This window comes from Phyllostomus discolor, chromosome 1 (genome assembly GCF_004126475.2).
Source record: "Phyllostomus discolor isolate MPI-MPIP mPhyDis1 chromosome 1, mPhyDis1.pri.v3, whole genome shotgun sequence".
Classification (NCBI taxonomy): Eukaryota; Metazoa; Chordata; class Mammalia; order Chiroptera; family Phyllostomidae; genus Phyllostomus; species Phyllostomus discolor.
In genome coordinates, this window is record NC_040903.2 from 45,856,864 (window position 1) to 45,875,431 (window position 18,568).

Consider the following 18,568-nt stretch of genomic DNA (forward strand, 5'->3'; position numbering starts at 1 on the left):
ACTGCTTCAGGATAATAAGGGCCCAGGATCAGCGGGGAGACCAGGGAGGTTGCGGCCCCCAGGCCTGGTGCTCCAAGTCTGCCTCAGGGCACCCGGGAGAGCAGAGTCACCTCTCCCTTCCCGGACAACAAGGATTGAGCAGCACCAGGGGAGGCCCTGTTGCTTGAAGGCACAGAGAGGGGAGTGAGACTGGGAGATAGTCACACAGGGGCTGCAAGCACCCCCACATAGCCCTGGGAAGGGTGAGTGCCCCAGCCTGTGCGACCAAGGGCAGCCTGGCCAAGCGCCTTCACCCCCAACCCAGTGAGAGTGTGGTTTTGTGGAAGACCCAGACCCCATAGCCCTGAACAAAGAAAGGGCATGGGCGCTCTCGGGATTCTGGAGCCCACCCTGGTGGAACTCGGGGAAGCACGCACCCCTTCGGGATTCCCGACTCTCACACTGTGAACACAGAGAAGACGAAGGTGCTTCGCGAGAACATAGAGCCCGCGGTGGTGAAACTGGGGGAAGGGCGTGACCCCTCACGATCCCTGGAGCTTACACCATGAGCCAGGAAAAGACAAGGGCGTTTTGTGGGACCCCAGAGCCCAGGAGACCGAGGCAGTGATCTGGAGAGCGTGCTTGGGAGCGCCCATACCCCCACCCAGGGCCCTGCGGAGAGGCATCAGATCAGCTCTGGGGAGAGCACGCGGCTAGCCCTGGGGACAGTACACAAGAAACTGAGTTCTGACTAGGAACAGTGAGAAGCATTCCAATAGCCCCTCAGCCTGCTGAAGCCAGCAAGACCAGAAAAACTGGTTTGGCCAGTTAGAAACCAACAAGAGGTGTGTGCACGTGTGCGCGCGCGCACGCGCGCGCATGTGTGTGTGTGTGTGTGTGTGTGTGTGTGTGTGTGTGTTTTGGCTGTTATTTGATTGTTTGATTTTATCTTGTTTTTTAAGTAACCTTATTTTTTAATTCTTCTTACTTTTATATCTCTCAATTCCTTTTGTTTCTCTTCCTTTCATCCTAGTGGTATTCCTTCCACTCCAAATTTATCTCTCCTGCATTCCATCTTCTGCTTTTTTTTTCCTTTTTTTTTTTTGAGCCTGCAAGTTACTGCAAATTTGTATTATCTTTTTCTCACTTTTCTGACATTTTTTATTTTAATAGTATTTTGGTATTCTTTTTCTTTCTGTATAATCTTCTTTGCTTGGCTGGTTATACTGTATCATTTGATAGGTTTCCCCTGTTATCTCATTCATAGTGTATTGCTAATTTACTGTCCTTCATTTGTGTTCCATTAGTACACCACTCAGGGTTCTATACTCCTTGTTCTTGTTATCTAGATCTCATAGATTTTGCCACATGATTGTTGCTTTAATATTACTGTAAATAAGACCTATTTCATACAATTGTAAATACTACACAACACCCCTCCCAGATCTCAGTCCACTTCGCAATTTCTTGAACTCTATTATTGTAGTGGTTATCTCTATTTTTTTACACCCTACTCTTATTTACTAATCTTTATTCCCACCCTACCTCAGAATCTGACCTCCCACAGCCTCACAGCTTTCTAGATCCAACTAACAATGCTTTCCTCCCCAATGAAAGTCTTATCTTCTTTCCATCCTTTCTAAAACGTGGCTAGTGGGGTGGAAGATCACAGTTAACACTATATGTAGCCAAAGAATCTCCCATCTCTTTTCTACTGGCTGCTACTCTAAATATCGTAGAATACTGTCTTGCTATCTTAAGCCATTTTGCCTTACTCCTCCAACTGATCACAAAAAAGTAGGGGGAAGGTGTGAATTCCAGGATACCTGAAGGAGACTGTACTACTGAACCTCACAGGTATTCTACCACAGAAGTTCACACCATAATTACAGGGAACCAGAACAGATCAATTTAAGAAACAGAGGCTAACAAGAAGAGTCTCACAAACAATGAGAAGACAAAGAAAAAATCCCCAAATGAAGGGAAAGGAGGAAGCCTCAGAAAGAATGCTAAATGAAATAGAGACAATTCAACTATCAGATATTGAGTTCAAAACAATGATTATCAGGAAGCTCAATGAGCTCACAATGAGCTACCAGAAACTACAGGAAAGCTACAATGAACTCACTGCAAACTATATCAACATGGAAAAGGAAATAGAAACTATCAATGAGGGCCAAGAGGAAATGAAGAATACAATTTCTGAACTGAAGAACCCAGAGGAAGGAATGAAAAGCAGGATCAATGAAGCAGAAGATCGGACCAGTGAGCTGGAGGACAAAGTAGAAAAAAACATACAGAAAGAGCAAGAAAAGGAAAAGAGACTCAGAAAGAATGAAGAGGGATTAAGAGAAATACAAGACAATATGAAACGTAATAATATCTGTATAATAGGGATATCAGACGGAGAAGAACAGCAAGGGATAGAAAACCTATTTGAAAAAGTAATGATGGAAAACTTCCTTAATTTGATGAGAGAAAAAGTCACACAAATCCAGGAAACACAGAGAGTCCCAATTAAGAGGAACCCAAAGAGGCCCACCTCAAGACGCATCATAATTAAAATGGCAAAATTTCAAGACAAAGAGAGAATCTTAAAGGCAGCAAGGGAGAAAAAGGAAGTAACATACAAGGGAGCCCCAACAAGGCTGACAGCCGACTTCTCAATAGAAACACTCCAAGCCAGAAGAGAATGGCAAGAAATATTCCAAGTAATGAGAACCAGAGGTCTTCAACCAAGGCTACTTTACTCAGCAAGGCTCTCAATCAAGATAGAAGGCCAAATAAGAAGCTTCCCAGACAAAAGAAGTCTAAAAGAATACATCTCCACCAAACCAGCTCTGCAAGAGACGCTGAAGGGACTGCTTTAAGGAAAGGAAGGAAAAGAGAGGGAGAGAGAGAGAGAGAGAGAGAGAGAGAGGAATACACATACATAAATGTCAATGACTAAGTACCTATCAATAATAACCTTAAATGTAAATGGATTAAATGTTCCAATCAAAAGATATAGAATAGCTGAATGGATAAGAAAACATGACCCACACATATGCTGCCTACAAGAGACCCACCCCAGGATAAAAAACCTGCACAGACTGAAAGTGAAGGGCTGGAAACAATTTTCCAAGCAAACGGACAGGAAAAAAAAAGCCGGGGTAGCAATACTCATATCAGACAAAATAGACTTCTAAAAAAGGGCCATAAAGAGAGACCCAGAAGGTCACTTCATAATACTCAAGGGAAGAATCCATCAAGAAGACCTAAATATTGTAAATATATATGCACCCAATATAGGAGCGCCCAAATACATAAAGAAAATCTTAGAGGACTTCAAGAAAGATATTCACATCAACACAATTATAATGGGGGATTTTAACAACCCACTGTCAAAAATGGACAGATCTTCCAAACAAAATATCAACAAAGATATCATGGCATTGAACAATACCCTAGAAGAAATGGACTTATCTGATATATACATAGCCCTCCATCCCAAGAAGCTAAATACAATTCTTTTCAAATGCACATGGAACATTTTCAAAGATAGACCACATGATAGGACACAAAACAAGCCTCAGCAATTTCAAGAAAATTGAAATCATACGAAGCATTTTCTTGCATCACAAGGGACTGAAACTAGAAACCAATCCCAAGAAAAAAAACACAAAACACTCAAAATCATGGAGATTAAATAGCATGCTATTAAACAATGAATGGGTCAAGAATGACATTAGGGAAGAAATCAAAAGGTTTCTGGCAACAAATGAAAATGAACTCACAACAACCCAAAACTTATGGAACACAGCTAAGGCAGTCCTGAAAGGGAAGTTCATAGCAATACAGGCATACCTAAAAAAGATAGAAATATTTCAAACAAACAACCTAACCCGATGTCTACAAGAACTCAAGGAGCAACAAAGACAGCCCAGAGCAAGTAGAAGAAAGGATATCACAAAGATCAGAGCAGAATTAAATGACATATAGACTAAAAGCACAATTCTAAGGATCAATGAATCCAGGAGCTGGTTCTTTGAAAAGATAAACAAAATTGACAAGCCTTTAAGCAGTCTCATCAAGAAAAAAAGAGAGAAGACCCAAATAAACACAATCAGAAATGAAAGAGGAGAGATTACAACTGATACCACAGAAATACAAAGGATTGTAAGAAATTACTACAAAGAACTGTATGCCAAGAAATTTGAAAACCTAGGTGAAATGGACAAATTTCTAGAAAATATAATCTTCCAAAACTCAATGAAAAAGAAGCAGAAAGCCTGAACAGACCAATAACAGCAAAAGAAATTGAAGAAGTAATAAAAAAATCTCCCAACACACAAAAGCCCTGGACCAGATGGTTTCACAGGAGAATTCTACAAAGCATTTAAGGAAGAGCTAACCCCTATCCTTCACAGACTATTCCAAAAAATCCAAAAAGATGGAAGACTCCCAAACTCTTTTTATTAGGCCAACATCATCCTAATTCCAAAACCAGATAAAGACACAACAAAGAAAGAAAACTTCAGGCCAATATCGCTGATGAACATTGACACTAAAATCCTCAACAAAATACTGGCAAACCGCATCCAACAATACATTAAAAAGATCATACACCATGACCAAGTGGGATTCATTCCAGGGATGCAAGGTTGGTACAATATTTGCAAATCAGTAAATGTAATACATCACATAAACAAAAACAAAGACAAAAACCACATGATCATATCAATAGATGTAGAAAAAGCATTTGATAAGGTACAGCACCCATTTATGATAAAAACACTCAGCAAAGTGAGAATAGAGGGAGCATTTCTCAACATAATAAAGGCCATATATGAGAGACCTATAGCCAACATCATACTCAATGGGCAAAAACTAAAATCTTTTCCACTAAGATCAGGAACAAGACAAGGTTGTCCAGTTTCACCACTTCTATTCAAAATAGTACTGGAAGTTTTAGCCACAGTGATCAGACAAGAAAAAGAAATAAAAGGCATCCAAATCAGAAAGGGAGAAACAAAACTATCACTGTTTGCAGATGACATGATAATGCACATAGAAAATCCTATAGATTCGGGCAAAAAGCTGATTGACCTAATAAATGAATATGGCAAAACAGTGGGATACAAAGTCCATATCCAGAAATCAAAGGCATTTCTGTACACCGCCAATGAAACAGCGGAAGCAGAAATCAAGAAAAAAATCCCATTTGAAATAGCAAAAAGAAAAAATGAAATACCTAGGAATAAACCTAACCAAAGAGGTAAAAGACCTGTATTCAGAAAACTACATAACACTGAGGAAAGAAATCAAGGAAGACACAAACAAATGGAAACATATACCGTGTTCATGGATTGGAAGAATTAGTATCATCAAAATGTTCATACTACCCAAAGCGATGTACACATTCAATGCAATACCTATTAAAGTACCAATGGCTTATTTCACAGACATAGAAAAAACACTTTAAAAATTTATATGGAACCATAAATGACCCCAAATAGCTGCTGCAATTTTGAGAAAGAAGAGTAAAGTAGGAGGGATCACAATACCTGGCACTAAACTATACAACAAGGCCACTGCAATCAAAACAGCCTGGTATTGGCACAAAAACAGAGACATGGACCAATGGAACAGAACAGAGAGCCCAGAAATAAACCCAAGTCTCTATGGTCAATTAATATTTGACAAAGGGGGCAGCAACATAAAATGGAATAAAAATAGCCTCTTCAACAAATGGTGTTGGGAGAACTGGACAGCTACATGCAAAAAAAAAAATATGAAACTCAAGCACCAACTTATACCTTACACAAAAATAAATTCAAGGTGGATAAGAGACTTAAATATAAACTGTGATACCATTAAAATCCTAGAGGAGAACGTAGGTAGGAAAATCTCAGATATTTCATGCAGAAATATTTTTACTGACATGTCCCCTAGCGCAAGGGACATAAAGGAAAAAATAAACAAATGGGACCTCACCAAAATAAAAAGCTTCTGCACAGCTAAAGAAAACAGTATCAAAATAAAAAGAGAACCAACTGTACAGGAAATATATTTGGCAATGATACCTCAGACAAGGGTTAATCTCCAAAATATATAAAGAACTTACATGACTCCACTCTAAGAAGATAAGCAACCCAATTAAAAAATGGGCAAAGGACTTCAACAGACATTTCTCCAAGCAGGACATACAGAGGATCCAGAGACACATGAAAAGATGCTCAATATTGCTAGCTATCAGGGAGATGCAAATTAAAACCACAATGAGACACCACTTCACACCAGTCAGAATGGCCACCATGAACAAAGCAACAAACAACAAGTGTTGGAGAGGTTGTGGAGAAAAGGGGACCCTAGTGCACTTGGGATTGCAGACTGGTACAACCACTATGGAAAACAGTATGGAACTTCCTCAGAAAACTAAAAATGGATCTGCCTTTTGACCCAGCAATTCCACTGCTGGGACTATATCCTAAGAACCCCGAAACACCAATACAGAAGAACCTTTGCACCCCAATGCTCATAGCAGCACAATTTACAATAGCTAAGTGCTGTTGTAAATTGTGCTGTGTTGTAAGCCTGGAAGCAACCTAGATGCCCATCAGTAAACGAATGTATCAAAAAACTATGGTACATTTACACAATGGAATTCTACGCAGCAGAAAGAAAGAAGGAGCTCCTACCCTTTGCAACAGCATGGATGGAGCTGGAAAGCATTATGCTAAGTGAAACAAGCCAGGCAGTGAAAGACAAATACCATATGATCTCACCTTTAACAGGAACCTAAACAACAAAACAAAGAAAGAAGGAAAATATAGTCAAAGACACTGAAAGACTCTGATAGAGGACAGGCTGACAGTGACCAGAGGGGAGAGAAGAGGGAATTTCAGGGGAGAATGGGAAGGGTTTTTAGGAACAAATTTAAAGGACACATGGACAAAAACTAGGGGGGGAGGTAATGGGAGGGAAGTTGTGGGGGTGGGGGAGTGGGCTGGAATGGGAGTAAAAGGCAGAAAACTTACTTGAACAATGATTAAAATAAAATTTTAAAAAGTTTTCATGAATCAGATCACTAAAATGCACCAAAATGAGCTGGCTGCTTAGAGAACTTTGCAATGAGTTCTTAGGCAATATGAAGAATAAGAACTAATTTTGCCAAATTCATATCTTGTACAGTTCTCTAAAAGTGGGGCTCATGGGTAATTTCTCCTTTTTAATGATGCTCCTGCTCACTGAGAATCATCAACCCCATCAGCCATATAGTACCCGAAGATGAGAGATGCAGGGTTTCATCAGGCTGCCTAGTCTTTTGTTTCTCTTGCACTCTTCCATAAGTCCTGGACTCTTTGCCCATTGGCAGTCCTTAGCTTAGAGAAGGACTAGTCAGAAGTGGTGTATGTACAAACATTTCTCACAACAGAGCAGAGGTAATTTAACCACCAGGCTGCTGAGGGCTTTGTTTGATACTATATTTTGAGTTTGTTCTTTGTGCCAAGAACCCTGCTGAGCACTAGGATAGCAAAGATGAATAGGGCATGCTCCTCATTCTCGGGGAGCTAGCAGGCTAGAGGAGGGGAGGCTCTCATTACAATGTAATTCATGACATGCTCTGAAACTGATAGAGAAAAGTTGTCAGTGCACCTAGTACAGACTGAGGGGTGAGAAAAAGCTATCTGGAGAATGTGTTATCTGACCTGAGTCTTAAAGCATTGGTAGAAGAGAGGCAAATGGGTATGGAGAAGCAGGTAGTTTGCCAGGCAGAGTCAGCCAAGTAAGAAACTGCATGCTCTGCATAGGAAAGTACAAAATGGTCAGACTTGCTGGAGCATCATGTTTGAGAAAGATCAGCAAGGTGCAAATCATAGTGGGGACTTCAGTGTTTTCTTCAAGGAAAAGCAGAACTTCCTTTAAGGTGATTCCTGGTTTTTCTTGATTATGGCCAGAGATCAGATTGGGGAAATGGTCCTGGCAGCTCTCTCTCCACCCTGCCCTCTCTGCTAGAACTCTTGCCCTTCTACCTATGGAAGGGAAGATAGATGAGGTGAAGATTTAGGACCTTCACATGCACACAAAAGGGAGGTGAGCTGCAATCTCAAGGATTAAAGAGGAAGGGAACTTGTATGGTAGATCTATTTTAAGTTTCTTTTTTTAAAAAGGAATGTCCATTCTATTTCCATAATGGCTGCATAAGTATTCCCCTTCTACCACATCCTCACAGGACTTGCTATTTGTTGACTTTTTGGTAATAGCCATTCTGATGATTAGTGATATTTTCAAATGTCTCTTGACCATTTGTATGTCTTTGGAGAAATGTTTCTTCATGTCCCTGCCCATTTTTTGTGGTCAGATTGTTTATTTCCTTTTATTATTGAGTTATCAGTTTCTTATATACTTTGGATAGTAATTTCTGATAAGATATATTATTTGCAAATATATTCTCCATTTCGTAATTGTCATTTCATTTTGTTGATGATTCCCTTCACTGTGCAGAAGCATTTTAGTTTGAAATCCCATCTGTTTATTTTTGCTTTTGTTTCCCTTGCTTGAGGGGTATTACCCAAAATGGTATTACTCAGAATTATATCAAATAGTTTACTACTATATTTTCTTCTAAGAGTTTTACAGTTACCATATAACTCAGCAATTCTGTCTGGGTATTTGTTCTAAGAAAATGAGAACACTAATTTGAAAAGATATATGTACCTCTATGTTCATAGCAACATTATTTACAGCAGCCAAGATATAGAAGCAACCAGTTATCCATTGATAGAGAAATAAATAAAGAATATACATACACACACACAATGGAACATTACTCAGTGATAAAAAAAAATGAAATCTTTCCATTTATAACAACATGGGTGGACGGATCTAAAGGGTTTTGTTCTAAGTAAAATAACTCAGATAGTTAAAGACAAATGTTGCATAATTTCACCTATATGTGGAATTTTAAAAAATTAAAAAATGGATAAGCAAAAAAAAAATCTCATAGAAACACAGAACAAACTGCCAGGTGGGAGAGGGGTAGAGGAATGGGTGAAAAAGATGAAAAGAAATATAGTCGATAATAGTGTTGTAAGTTTGCATGGTGACAGATAGTTACTAGACTGAGTGTGGTGTTCACATAGTAAGATATATAAATGTTAAATTACTGTGTTGTATATTTGAGTCTAATATAATATTGTATACTAACTATACTGTAATTAAAAATTAAAATTATAAAAAAGGAAGAGAGGAAGGAAGAGAGGGATAAAACACAGAAAAAATATATACATATGATTCCTTCTGAGAATATTTATTGGTTTTTCTAAGAATTGCAAAAAGGTAATGAAAAAAATCAGCCCAACTTATTTATTCAAGGTACAGTTGCATAAACCCAGACAGACAACCGTCATGTGCATTTATTGTGCTTCAGATGCATTTTGCTATGCCTCCTTGAACAGGGTCAGGACAATCAGAGGACCATAATTAAGTCTCGTTTTTAGAAAGCAGAAAGAGCCCTTTGTTCCAAGGGAAATTTAAATTTTATCCTCTTTTTTTCTTGCCTTTACATGTTTTCTTTTCCAATGAAGGGGGCGGTGTTCCAGGAAAGAAGCAATATAGCAAAGAGGTCAAGAGCACAGGCTCTCGAGCCTGTAGATCTGAAGTTCAGTCCAGTTCTGCTACTGAACTGGAGTGGTGATTGGAGATCTTGCATAATTTCCTAACCTCTTAGAGTTCTGGTTTCTGAACACCTGCTTCATAAGGTTGCTGAACGGTTACATGAGATTGTATATAAGCATTTAGTAGAGGTCCCACCTTTAAGAGTACATTCAATAAAAGTAAATATGAATATTATCTAAAGAATTCAAGAGGTGAATGAGAGCTTACATTTTGGAAAAGCCATCTGGTGACTTCACAGTAAAAGAAGGGATTTGTTTCTCATCTTGTATTTTCAGCTGTATAGGCCGTTTTACTCCCCAGCAAATGTCCAACATTCCTTCAACAATTAGTGTATCATCTTTAGTCTAGGGAAGAAACCAATCATCTCAAACATTCTTGTATTATTTATAGAACACAGATGTTTTAACTGAAGATATAGAAATTAAATATGTGAGACATTTTAATAAATAAAAACATAAATTTCCAAGTGGGATTGTTTGGCTTTTCTATCTATCTACAAAATAATTTTGTTTTTGAAACATTCTTTTCAATTTTTGAAAACAACTATAACCAGCAAAGCAAGTCATAATGGTGATGACATGCCTCCCAGAAGGCACAGTATGTTAAAATGCCTTCCGGACTCTGTGAATCTTCAATGAAGTGGAAGTTTAATTCTCTAATTCTGTTTAACTTAAAGTTCAAGTAGAATTAAAAATGGCACTAAATTAGAAATCAGAACTGTTGACAGATTTAGTGGCTCTTTCTCTACTTTTAAACAGGAAAATTTTAACTCACAAAGTTTTTATGTAGAATGAGTGAAATAATGTATATGAATGAAAACAGTGTACAATGTAAAACAGAGATGATTTTTTGAATACCATCAGTAACATTTGAATTATGTCTGCTGAGTTGGAACTATTATAATAAAAAAAGGAAACTCCATGCAAACAAAGAAAAATTAATGAACATCTATGAAATATTTACTTATTTAGAGGTTATAAATATAAATACCAAAGCACATTCCCATAGAACTTATTTTCCAATCTACTCTTCTCATGTTTATGTAAGTCTTTGTGTTTTTAAAGTAATGTATTAGCATTATAGGCAATTTGGAAAGTATGGAAACTAAAAGAGTCATATTCCAACCATCCAATAACTACTGTCATTAAGAGAAATTGATTATTATAAAACATAAATGTCTTAATTCTTATTCGAGAGTGTAATGAAAACTCCAAACTGTGCAATCAGATAGTCTTGTATTCAAACTCTGGCTCTGCAACTTCCTAGCTGTGTGACCTTGGACAAGCTGCTGAAACCCTTAAACCAGGGTTGCTTCTTCAGAAGACTGAATATCACAGTAGTCCCTAAATCATAGGACCTGGTATTTAATACCTGTTCAAAGAATGTTATTACCTATTATTTCTTTAGCTGATAAGCCTACCTTGGAGCCACTTCTGAAACAAAGTTTTGATTTTTCCCACTTTTCAGTTCATATTTCAGATTGCTGAGAAGTCAGGTTACCAACAGTTGTTTTTAACAACCAAATAAAATTTGGGCTGTACATGATGCAGGCACTACATTTCAGTTGTTGATGTATTAAATTCTGTCTTTGCCTAACGAGAATTCAATTAATCCCTTACATCAAACACTCAAAGAGTAACTGCTCTTCTGAGGTTATACAATTCTTGCCTGATTAGCCAAAGAACATATGTGCATGACCCATGGACACAGACAACAGTGTGATGGCCCGAGGGAAGGGTGGGTGGGTCTGGGTGGAGGTGGGCAAAGAGGGGGAAATGGACACATCTGTAACAGTGTGAACAATAAAAATTCAGTGAAAAAAAATTCTCCAACTATCATGTAAGGAATATGAGAATATTTTCTAATTTCAGAAAACATCTCTTGGTAGATTAACTGATTATCCCTGAAGGCTTACTTACACTTAATATAATTTCCTTGTCCCAATTCTTAGGTCTCTTCTCTTCCACATCTACACAAACATCCTTGGTAATTTCAAGGATCCTTATATTCCATCTCTAAACAAGTAGCTGCCAACTTTATATCTCCAGCCCAAACCTCCCCCTTGAAATCCAGTTGTCATACTGCCTACTTGACATCAAACTTAATCTGTTTCTAACTAACTCATGATAGTTCTTCCATACTTTCTTCTCCTAGTCTTTCCCATTTTGGTAAATAGCACCCCCATTTTTCCAGTTGTTCAGGCCAAGAACTTTACAGTCACCATTTATCTTTCTTTCAATACTAAACATTCAATGCAAATCCTATTAACTCTACCTTAAAAATATATCCCTAATATGACCACATTCACCACATCCACTAGCATGATTCTGGTCCACGCCGTTGTCATTGATGACCTGGTTTATTTCAAGTTTCTTTCTGTTCTACCTCATCCTTCTTCTGCCCCTCTGTATATTCCCAGTAGCCTGAGAGATCCTTTATGATGAACCCTTTCACATAATGTCACTATTCTACTCATAACTCCCTAGTGGTTTCCCATCTTATTCCAAGTAGAAGCTAAACTCTTCACAAGACCCTACACACCTTCATGCCTTCCCCTTCTCAGTTCTCTCTCTGCCTTCACTACTCACTAATTCCCACTCTCACAAGGTTCCTGCTGTCTAGGCTCAAAATCTTTATTCAGGCTGTTCTTTCTGCCAAACTGTGAGTCCCACAGACTTCTGCAAAGTTTGCTCCCTCACATCTTTCAGAGTCTTTGGTCAAAGGCTCCTCCTCCCCACCTCACTTAGATTCTGCAGCCTGCTTCCACTTTGAAGTTCTCCACAGCCACTATCACTATCTGATACAGTACATGTTACTTCTGTTTCTTGTCTGTCTACTAAAATGTAAGCAGCATGAAGGCAGCATATTTCATCTAGTTTTTTTAATGCTGTATCCCCAGCTTACAGAGCAGTGTCAGGTGCCTGGTGGACAATAAATATTTGTTTAATTCATTAATCAGAGGTTAAGAAAGCCACATGTTATCCTCTGTGGACTGCCCCTTTTGACATCATGGTAAGTCAGGAAGAAGATTTGGAAAATTCTGTATTCTAACTTCATTGACTGGTGAGTAAAGATGGAAAGACTAAAAAACCTGATACTCTCCCTGTATACTTTACTTCATATAATTTTTAAAAATTATATGAGACATGAGATTTTGTTTTAAAATTATATGACTTTCCTATTGTGAACTGAGTACTAATTCACGGGTTTGGAAAGGGCCTGCCTCAACTTGTAGGTTTATAACATCAAAATCCAAACACGTTCCTAAAGATAACACACTTCCTAACACCATGAATTTTGTGAAAACTATAAAAGAAAATATAAAGCAGCATTTTCTTAAAATTTTGATCTTTTCTTAAGTTTCATATTTTTATGAATTGTGGATATTAGAGATCTGAGATATAGGCCAATATTAAAATAATTTAAAATTTGGCCCATTTATTTTTAAAGGGACTAGTTACTCTTCAGTATATTACATTTGCAAAGCTAATTGACATATCCAATTGAACTAAATTATTGAAGCTCATTAGTAAACGACAGAGTGGTTTGTAAATATCCTTCCATCTCAGCTGCAGATTTAAGCCAAAACATGGTGGCCTAAAGTCAATGTTCTACCATCCAATTTGAAGACTTAAAACAGAATATTAGAAAATTATAATGTTCCCTGGGACCAAGAAGATATTATAAATATGGGAAGTGAGCAGCATTAGAATAGAAGACTGAGTGGAGAGACTTGTGGAGAATGAGGTGTTCAAATGAATGAATGAATGAGAGAAAGAGAAAGAGAGAAGGAAGACCTAAGGCCAGTGTGTGCAGTAGCCTGTCAGCTGCACCCCTAAGAATGCTTCTAGCGTCAGGACTTTCCTGAATTGTTGCTTTAACATTTTTACTATGACACGGTACACACTCATTTTAACAACCAAATCAAACTGTGTTACAGATATGTCATGAGTGATCTGAGCAATTCTCCACTGGTGGAGACTTAACATACCTTCATTTTTTTTTCATTACAAATGATATCACTGTGAAAAATCCTTCTGTTTACATTCTGGTGCATTTATAAGAAAGTATTATGATAGATTTCTGGTAGAATTGCTGTTCAAAAGATATTCATACACTGTTTTTAAAATAGAAAGCAGATGTGTCACTGAAGTTATTTTAAAATACTTTCTTATTCACAAGAAAATGCTTAGGAAGTCACGGATGTCCCAGGACTATAAAAAATTATGATCAAGTTTAAGATTAACCTGTTTCTCACAGACCATTTTTGCTGTTGGCTTATGGACTCCAACTCATCCTGACCCCTCTGTACCTTTATGGGATTTTTTTTCCTGTGAATCAACCGTATTGCATTTCTTTGATGGACTTACCTGTCCATAGGAAATATGCAGATTTTCCTGGTTCTCATAAAAAATGTTATAGGTCTTCAATAAAGAATTAAGTTGTTCCCTACAAAAAAAAAGTTACATTCAGTTACAATCTGTTTTTAATGATGAAAGGCAATGATGGTGCTTCCAGGTCATAAAGGTGTGAGGTGGAAAGAAGTGGTTCAGTGGGATCTTACCGTTCTGTCGTTTTAATGTGATGTAGGTCATTGAGGACTGAAGGCTTCTTATGACCCAAATAAATGTTAGAGGTATTAATTTGTAAATAAATAGCAAAGAAGGGACATGACTGAAGACAAAAGTGGTGAGGAGAGTGTTCTATAGCAGAAGGCGGCTGTAAAATAGAGATTTGGTTTTGCATTCCTTTTTTGTTTTATAACATTTAGCCAACCTAAGTGGAGCAGTTAGGATTTGCCTGGCATTATGCTTCCCACCGGAGACAGAGCTAAGGTTCAGGAAGGGTCACTGCTCCTGAGTATTTGCCCCTTTGTGGCACGTGGGCTCTGAGGTGGGAGGGTGGGGGACCGCTGTTTCCTGACACACCTCCATCCTTTTCCCTGTGCTGCCACAGCCCAAAATGCTTATCTGACCTATTCTGTTCGTCCAACTATTGTCTCTCACCTGGATCATTGCAAGTTTTCTAAAAGCCTCCATGTACCCGTTTGTCTATTTTCAACAACAAGAGTTATTTTAATTTATGCTTGATCATATCTCTCTTTTTTTCAGACTTCTCATTATTAATACCAACATCTTTCCAATGACTTCAAAGGCCAGACGTGACTGTCACTGCTATTATCCCTTCTCATATATATCTCATTCCCTACTTCTCTCTCCTTTACTCATTACTCTCCACCACTGGCTGCCTTGATGTACCTTGAACACCCCAGGTACCTCAGGGCTGCTGTACTTGATCTCTCTATCTGGAATGATCTTCCCCCCAAACCATCACAATGTTAGCATGTTTGTTTTTAAAAATATCTACTCAAAAGTCATCTTCTCAAGGAGTCCTTCTTGACCTCCCAATCTAGAAGTTTTCCTTTCTAAACATTTACCTTCTTTGCTTCTGCTGCTTAAACGCCACTTAACCTTGTATATATTTTACTTATATTCTTGCAATATATATATGTTCCTATGTATTATAAGAATATATATTTTGTAATATTGTCTTATATTCTGCCCCCCTCGTCCTCTGCTACACTAGACCTCCCTGAGAGTAGGCATGTCTGTATGTTTTGTTCACACTCTATTTCTAGTGCCCTGAAGGGGGTCAGGCACATTGTGAGAACTCAGCAAATGCTGGTTGAATGAAGTGATCAGAGAAATCTTTATTCCTAAAACAACAAAACACACTGACGAAAAAGGAAAAGCCTTTTAAAAAATGTAAGTGAATTTATGTGAGAGAAATCTCATGATATTAAACTTCCAAATATATCAATCACTAAAATTCCTTGATCCTCAATATGTCTCTCTCTCCCATAAAAATCTTGGCCCCATGAAGGCAGGGATTTGGGTCTACCCCCCAAAAATTCATTGCTGTCTTTGTAGTCCTTAGAACAGAGACTTGCTCCTGCTGGTTTCTTATTCAATAAATACTGAATATTGACTGACAGAATTAATGTATATTAAGTTTTACATGTTTGTGATCACATTCTTTTTCCATTTGAACACTTTCCCTTGTCATTTTTTTCATGTGCATATTTCCGAAGATCAACACACTCCAACACAATCACCCCTTTAAATATTTCTATAGAATTCTTGCATGCTATCATTCTATGTCCCAACTGGGTTACTTTAAAATTTTGGTGTTAATAAATATTTCTGTCCCAACTGGGTTACTTTAAAATTTTAGTGTTAATAAATATTTCTGTTCTAAATATCAATGAGCACACTGATTTTTGTGCCTTGGAATCATTTCTGTGGGATACTTCCTAAAAATTATAGCACCAGTAAAGATCATAAACATTTTTAGAGCTCTTATCATTAAGTGCCAGAGCAGCATACGGAAATTTTGGGTTCGCTTGGGATGCAGCTCCTGATATGCTGAGCTGTGAGAGTTGTTATTAAAGCAAGTGAATTTTTACGTAATCTTATTCCCTCAGCTTCTGTTTCTGATAAAACTGCTCAATAAGGTATAGTACAAGTATCCTTCAAAGTATTTACCTCAGGATTATGTTTAATTAGAAAGATTATTCTCTGGGAACAAGCTATTTGGAAAATGTTTCTGTATCTGAACAAAATCTTCCTCCACAGAAATAAGCCTCCCAATGACCCAGGCAATTGGCAGACTGTGGTCTTGGGCCATCTGCTTTTTGTAAATAAAGTTTTATTGGAATACAGCCACACTAATTTGTCGGCTTATTGTCTATAGCTGCTTTCCTGCTAGAATTGCAAAGTTGAATCATTGTGACAGAAACCAGATGTCCCACAAAGCCTAAGATATGTATTACCTGGCTCTATACAGAGAAAGTCAGCCAACCTATCAAGTATCACAGAAGTCTTCCTTTTCTTTCTTTCTTTCTGACTGTCAGTGATATGTTGAAGTATTGGAGTATGGGAGAAGAGTAGAGCAAGCTCAGTAAAATAGTGTTGAAATAAAACTAGGTGCACTTCCGGCAAGATGGAGGAATAGGTGGATGCACCGTACCTCCTCGTACAACCAAGATTAGAAAACCAATAATTTACAACAATAATTTACTATCAGAATAACACCCAGATCCGGCAGAGGATTTATCTGAATGGAAGTCGGGCAGCCAAGAAGTTGAAGTAGACACGTTCATCCGGACTGGTAGGGGACGACGAGCCGGCTCGGGTCGGTGGCGCATGGAGGTCGGGGGAAGGTTTGGCGCGAAATCGGCGCAAAAGCCATCGGGCGCATAAGAAGGCAGCGGTGATCCCTGAGTACGCAAGCTGCGGCTGGCAGACCCAGAGGGGCAGCGATTGTGGACCAGGGCAGAACTCGCAGCCCGGAAGCCCAGACAAGGGTCTGAGTCCAGGGGAACGGAACTACCGCCATTGTTTTCTCCAGCCCCGCTCCCACTCCCACCCCGCCCCCACATATAACGTCACAATCTAGCGACCGGGGTGCCCAGCCCTTGTGAGCACCTAAGGCTCCGCCCCCCCACCGTAACAAGAGCAACCAGACCGAAAAAAAAAAAAAAAGGAGAGACAGGGGAAAAAAACAAACAAACAAACAAAAAACATGTTTTCAACAGAGCAGATCAGTCCCCCAGGACTCATCCTTTTGAGTGACCAAGAATTAGCCAATCTATCAGATGCACAGTTCAAAACACTGGTGATCAGAAAGCTCACGGAACTGGTGGATTTTGGACGAAATCTAGATGAAAGAATGCAGATTACCATAAAACAGATGCAGGAAGACACGCGGAGGAGAGCCAATAGTGAAAGGAAGGAATCTGAGTCTCAAAACAATACAGTGGACCAGAAGGAAGATAGAATCAACCAAGCAGGAAAGCATGATGAAATAAGAATTCAAAAAATTGAGGAAAAGATTAAGAGCATCCAAGACACCTTTAAACGTTCCAATATCCGAATTATAGGGGTACCAGAATCGGAAGGGAAAAAGCAACAGATTGAGCACGTATTTGAACAAATAATAAAGGAGAACTTCCCCAATCTGGCAAAGGGAAGAGTCTTCCAAGAAATCCAAGAAGCTCAGAGAGCCCCAAAGAAGTTGGACCCAAGAAGAAACACACCAAGGCACATCATCATTACATTAGCCAAGGTAAAAACGAAGGAGAGAATCCTAGAAGCAGCAAGAGGTAAGGGGACAGTCACCTACAAAGGAGTTCCCATCAGACTGTCAGCTGATTTCTCCAAAGAGACCTTACAGGCAAGAAGGGGCTGGAAAGAAATATTCCAAGTCATGAAAGACAAGGACCTACATCCCAGATTGCTCTATCCAGCAAAGCTCTCATTTAGGATGGAAGGGCAGATAAAGTGCTTCTCAGATAAGGTCAAGTTAAAGGAGTTCAGCATCACCAAGCCCTTATTTTATGAAATGCTAAAGGGACTTATCTAAGAAAAGAAGATAAAGAAAAGACATGTATAGTAAAAGGACAGCAAACTCACAAATATCAACAACCACACCTAAAGCAAAACCAAAAGAAACTAAGTAAACAATTAGAACAGGAACAGAACCACAGAAATGGAGGGCACATGGAGGGTTAGCAGCAGGGGGGTGGGAGGAGGAGAGAGGGGGAAAAGGTATAGAGAATAAGTAGCATAGAATGTAGGTTGAAAATAGATAGGGGGAGGGCAAGAATAGTACAGGAAATGTAGAAACTAAAGAACTCATAAGTATGACACATGGACATGAACTAGAGGGGGAAATGTGGCTGGGAGGGGGGTACAAGGGGGAGGGGAGAGAAGGGGGGAAATGGGACAACTGTAATAGCATAATCAATAAAATATATTAAAAAAAAAAAAAAAAAAAAAAAGAAATAAAACTAGGTAAGTTAGTGGTGCAATGAAGTGAGGAATTAACAAAGAATATTCAGAAGTTAGCTGAAGAAGTTAACTGTATC

General features: G+C 38.6%; 1 protein-coding gene across 3 annotated transcripts in view; it reads right to left on the reverse strand.

Annotated features, from left to right (window-relative positions):
* RASSF6 (Ras association domain family member 6) overlaps positions 1-18,568 on the reverse strand; it is a 65,334-nt gene that overhangs the window by 21,670 nt on the left and 25,096 nt on the right. For all 3 annotated transcript variants that reach the window (XM_036021969.1, XM_028507248.2, XM_036021970.1), the window contains exons 3-4: positions 14,010-14,088; positions 9,847-9,983 (exon numbers count right to left, since the gene is read on the reverse strand). In XM_036021969.1, coding sequence (XP_035877862.1) covers positions 9,847-9,983; positions 14,010-14,088 — 216 coding nt within the window. The remainder of the gene's footprint in view (positions 1-9,846; positions 9,984-14,009; positions 14,089-18,568) is intronic.